This window comes from Nicotiana tomentosiformis, chromosome 6, assembly GCF_000390325.3.
Source record: "Nicotiana tomentosiformis chromosome 6, ASM39032v3, whole genome shotgun sequence".
Taxonomy (NCBI): domain Eukaryota; kingdom Viridiplantae; phylum Streptophyta; class Magnoliopsida; order Solanales; family Solanaceae; genus Nicotiana; species Nicotiana tomentosiformis.
This window is the reverse complement of record NC_090817.1, coordinates 56,504,620-56,510,326: the sequence shown is the minus strand read 5'-3', so window position 1 is coordinate 56,510,326 and position 5,707 is coordinate 56,504,620. Positions and strand designations below refer to the sequence as shown.

The 5,707-nt window shown below is 40.9% G+C and overlaps 1 protein-coding gene across 1 annotated transcript; it reads left to right on the top strand.

Annotated features, from left to right (window-relative positions):
* Positions 1 to 4,798: 4,798 nt before the first annotated feature.
* On the top strand, positions 4,799 to 5,293 carry LOC138894032 (uncharacterized). Its single transcript, XM_070178705.1, has one exon. It carries the CDS (start codon positions 4,799 to 4,801, stop codon positions 5,291 to 5,293), a length of 495 nt encoding a protein of 164 aa, XP_070034806.1.
* The last annotated feature ends 414 nt before the right edge of the window (positions 5,294 to 5,707 follow it).

Genomic DNA, 5,707 nt, shown 5'->3' with positions numbered 1-5,707 from the left:
ATGGAGTAGTCTGAGTCCTCGATATACATTTCACTTGTGAACATGCCAATGACAAAAGTGTGGGGTGGTTACCCCGTTTGGTCTTGCTTTATTTTACGTGTTGTGGCTAACATTGTTCGTCTTGTGCAGGTACAATGTCTCGCCGCCCAAGCAAACACTCTAATACAGGTTCTTCTGAGGTTGCCTCTAGTAGCCGTCGAGGAGGTAGACAGCCTCCCCCCCCCGGCCCAGTGAAGGAGAAAGAGGAGCGCATTGATCCTAATACGGATGTGGTGCCGATGTGCAAATTCGGTATTCCGGCTGTCCCAGCCCATGCTCGACACTGGTTCCAAACGTTTGTCCCTGCGGTGAAACAAGAGCCTGAGGTTGCTATTGATGATTGGAAGTTGGCCCGCAAATATAGTGAGATATACAACAACATTCGGGCTTTGGGTTTTGACAGTCTGTTCCGTCCAGGTGATGCGGTGAACATGGTCAAAGAATGTTTTGCCAACTGGAAACCTGAGGCCAGCCTGGATGCTATGTACGAAGTACGGGTACGAGGTAAAGTGATTCCATTCTCTTCCAAAGTGATCAATTAGATTATGGGATTCACAGAGCATTCCCACAAACTCTTTCAAATGTTTCTCCATCAACCAGACTATCCGGCTATCCGCCGACAGCTATGTGGCGCTGACTCATCTGCCGCATGGACGTGGGATGTGAATGAATTCCACAAGGACATGAAAAAGGGAACATTCCAGCGTCCGTCCAGGGTTGTTTTGCGGTTAATTAATGCCAAAATCATGCTCACTCAAAGTGACACTGATGTCCCACGATTGAAAGTGTGTTTGATCTATGCCTTGTTGACACGGATGCGGTTGGATCTTGTAAGAATCATGCTGGAGCACATGGCTAAAGTGCAACAACTTGGGGCCCGCCGCCTACACTACCCGAGTATGATCACCCGGTTGTTGCGGGCGCACCTTGTAGAGGAGGAGTTTCACTATGACCGGACCATCCCAGTGACATATTCTATCAAGGCCTATGATGTCACGACAGTGATAGATCCTCCTGTTGTTGCTGTCAATTTGGACCAGAGGCTTGTTCGTGTTAAGGAGACACTGCAGCTGCTGTTTGTTGACTTGCGCCTTCGCTCTGAAAGGGGGAAGACCGACTTAAAGGAGTGGCAGCAAGATCACCCCCTTTCTGCTATCACTAAGCAATGGTTGGGATTGGCGAGAGGAGGACAGTTTCCACCAGATGAGGATGTGAAATCCGTCCCCTCAGATGATGAGGATTATTTGCGCACCTTCGAGGGTGCTGATGATTAGGCCACGGACCTCAGGGACACCTTTTAACTCTTGATTTTACTATTTTACATTGGGGACATTGTAATTTCTTAAGTGTGGGGTGGGGTTCTCCTATTTGATTGTATTTCTATTTGTAGTTGTTTTTTTTTTCTATTTGCTAGTTGGTTTTGTTTGATTTGTTTCTTGCTTTCGTAGACAAAATGGTCTGTAAACTATAATTTTGAATTCTATCGACCTGTAATAGTTAGTAATTAAATGTTTAGTTTCTACTCTTCCCGAAGATGGATTTCGCCAACTGGTTTCTTGAGGGAGATGAAGTCGAAAGATAAGAAAAAAAAATTTAAAATTCAGTAATATGTCTTTTAGCTTTCTTTAAGTAGTAATAATCCCATGTGGTTTTTCTTTGTGCCTCGGTTCTTTTCCGTGGGATGTAGTTTGAACCGGGTAGTAGTTTTTCCTTTTATTTTTTTATTTTTTGAGTAGATTAGAATTTAGGGAATAAATGGAGGAAGAAAGATGAGATTCCTAGGTGCCTTGACAAGTTTAATAGTAGCATATTTAGGCTTTGGCACGTGTAGTACCTTCCCTATATTTTGAAATTGATCTTGATGCCTTTATATATTGGATAGCATGTTTTGTGACACCTACGTCTCATTTATTTGACTATTGTTCGCTTTGTGCTTAATGCTTAATATCTCGTGGCTCCGTGAATACTTGCATTAATTTGAGGGTAGGAATCTGACCGTCCTTAGTGATCATGTGCCATGTGTTGTGAAGTTTTTCTGTAGTCCATGTTTTTGTGACTGAGTCTAGAACTTTTCCGGTATGTGAGTTGAAGCGCAATTTTAGGTGATACTCGGTTTAAAAAATGATTTTAGGCTTTCTTTGATGCTTTTGAGTTTAAATGCTTATCACAAATAAAATCTATCCCTAGTTAACCCTTTTGAGCCTATATGCTTTTATTTGGCACCCACATTACAAGCCTATACCCTTTTTTTCTTAATTGACATTGTTTTAATCCTTTTACCTCTTAAAGCACTTTACTTGTAAAATGAGTGCTAAAAGAAGTAAGAAGGGAATAAGTGTGGGGTGAATTTTGAGTGAAACCAATGAAAGAAAGAAGGGTGCAATTATTTTGTAAAATAATACACCACTAGCAGAAATTGATAAAGAAAAAAAAATCTGAAAAAAGAAAAAGCAAAAAATAGTGGATGAATAAATATCTTGTTTTTGCTAGTGTAGTGTAAAGTGACGATAATGTTTAAAGAAAAAGAAAATATTGTTGGGGGTGATATTGTTTGTGAAGTAGAGGTTGAATTGAGGAAATATGCGCTTTAAGTTTATTATATGATGTGTTAAAGTGCTTAGGAGGGTGAACCACAATTCCTAAATATATCCTACTCGTCCCTTAGCATACATTACAACCTTGAAATTAGCTTACATTAGTAGAGATTTACATTAAGGGAAAGCCTATGTTACCTTTTTGCATGCATGTGACTTCTTTGTAAGAGTGAGAGATTTTCTTTGATGGATGCGAGTCCTTGAATTATATTTGATCATGAAATTCAAATGTGTGGATTCAGTTTACTCACTTGCTTTGGTTGTGAGGGAACGTGGTTTTACGAGGGATAGGTAAAATTATTAGACTTTTCTGTGATGTTAAGTGTTCAAGCCATGAGTGCATTGTGACATTGAGTCGGTTTTCGAGGCTACGTTTGTTATGAACATGTTGTCTTCATTGTGAATATTTCTTTTGAAGAATATCATGAGTTATGTGAAGTATGTATGTGATTGCAAATGCTCTAACTTAATTGTTGCTATCAACCATGGTCATTGGTGTAGTGTACCTCAATTGCATAAATATAAAGTGTTCAAAGATAGAGTAAAGTATTGGTTGACTCAAGGACAAGCAATGGTCTAAGTGTGGAGTGTTAATGCTAGGCTAGAAACTCGTATTTTAGCCGTAGTATTGCACTCTAATTACTGCATTTTACATATGTTTGTGCTTAAATGATAGAGAATTATACTTACTACGTGTTTTATGCCTTGCAGGAAGTGCTTCCGAGTTCAAAAGTTAATTTGGAGCTAAATCGATCGATTTGGAGATTTGAAGTTTGAGTAAAAGCCCAATACATTAAGCCGGGATCGTGTTCGGAGCTCCTATACTATATCTGGATGTCAAAAGAGGATGAAACAATTTCACTCTGAGAAATTAACACTACCGTTCCGCGGGGTGTGACGCGGAAGTGTAAAATTGCCTGACAAAAAAACAAATCACGGCCCACTGATAAACTCCACAAGCGCGCAGCGGGGTGCGGCGCGGGGCGCGACGTGTGTGTGCAAAAATCGCAGAGTAATTCCTACTTCGGCTTGGAAAGGGTATATTCATCCGGGGTTATTTTTACACGATATAAATACACAAATAAACACAATTTGGGGGGGGGGGGGGGACGTGACTTTGAGAGGAGAACAAAAGGACGAAACTCGTTCTGGGGTTTTATTCATTGATTTTATGTTTGAAAATATTATTTTTGATGATTGTATGAACATGAGCGGCTAAGAACCCTAATGTTCTGGGGTCATGGGTGCTACATGAATGTTGATGTTTGAAGTTTAATTTGACGAGTTTGAGTTTATCATATTGGTTGTTTATATGATTCTGTTTTTAATTATTTTGCTGAGTAGCTAATAGTGAAATACTATCTATGAAACTAGAGTTGAACTCGAAAGTGGGAATTCTAGATTGCATATAGAATTAAATAGAGCAAATTGTTGAACCTGGACATCGGGGAATGGATTCGCAATTAGGATAGACATATACCTAATTGCCTTGCTTGGTTGAAATACAAGAATTATAAATGCATTATTGTTAATGTTAATTCCATAGACATATAGGTGTTAGGTTAGCTTGAATAGGCGAGTAAGAACTCGACAGATTCTTATGAGTAATATCAACCTTGTCAATCAACAATCCAAATAAATTAATTAGTCATTTTAAGCCAAGAACGCAACATGATTGGGTGCTAGCCTATGACCCTAGAATATCCTCTCCTACTGATTGTTATCCGAAATTGCTTAAGTGTTGTGGTTGATTTCTAGTTATTTCATTGCTTGATAGTTTTAGGTAGTAAATTAGTCACTTATATATTTTGTGAGAAATCTCTTGAATCGATAAGTTGTTTGAGTTTGAATTAGTAAAAAATTATTCATAAGTCTTCGTGGAAACGATACTCTACTCACTACTTTATTACTTGACGACCATGTATACTTGCGTGAGTGTTTTTGGTCGCAACATGCATTGATTGCAAGGTCATCCCAAGTGAGCACCTGACGACCCAGCATAGGCTCCTAGTTATGGACCTGGAGATCAAGAGGAGTAGGAGAAAGAGGGCAGTGTCCAGGCAACCTAAGATCAAGTGGGGTAACATGCCCAAGGACAAAGCTCAAGAGTTAGGGGAAAGGTTGCTGGCTATGAGGGCCTGGATGAGTAGGGGGACGCGACTAGTATGTGGATCACGACTGCGAATTGCATTAGGGAAGCTGCTAGAGAGGTCTTAGGGGTCACAAAGGGCTTTCCTGGGGGTCATAAAGGGGACTGGTGGTGGAATAGAGAGGTCAAAGGTGAAGTGGAAACCAAGAAAGCTGCTTATTTGAAGCTGGTGGAGAGTAAAAACGATGAGGAAAGAAGGACTTATCGGGAGTGTTACAAAAAGGCAAAGAAAGAGGAAAAGTTTGCAGTTACGGTAGCTAAGAATGCGGCATTTGCTCGTTTGTACGAGGAGCTCGAGGGCAAAGGCAGGGACAAGAAGTTTTACCGGTTGGCCAAGGTGTGGGAGAGGAAGGCCCGTGACTTAGACCAAGTCAAGTACATCAAGGACAAGGATGGCAAAGTATTGATTGACAAGGCACTTATTAGAAGAAGATGGCAGACATACTTCCCAAAACTGTTGAACGAGGAAGGGGATAGAAGCATTGTGCTGGGTGAGTTGGAGAACGCCTAGAGAGGGCAGGATTTTGGGTACTGTAGGTGGATTAAGTGGAAGGGGCGATGCATAAGATGTGCAGGGGCAGAGCGAGGGGGGCAGACAAAATCTCGGTGAAATTCTGGAAGAGCATGGGGCGAGATGGCTTGGAATGGATCACTGGGCTATTTAATGTTATTTTTAGGACGAAGAAGATGCCTGAAGAATGGAGGTGGAGTACGATGGTTCCGTTGTACAAGAACAAGGGTGATATCCAAAATTGCAACAATTATAGGGGTATCAAGCTGTTGAGTCATACTATGAAGGTTTGGGAGAGGGTGGTGGAGGCCAGGGTGAGGATGTGCGTGTCTATTTCTGAGAATCAGTTTGTATAAATGCCGAGGAATTTGACTACGAAAGCGATTCATCTGGTAAGGAGATTAGTGGAGCATA

What these genes read in the sequence shown, in the direction of transcription:
- LOC138894032 (XM_070178705.1), top strand. Translation starts at nt 4,799, where the DNA reads ATGTGGATCACGACTGCGAATTGCATTAGGGAAGCTGCTAGAGAGGTC.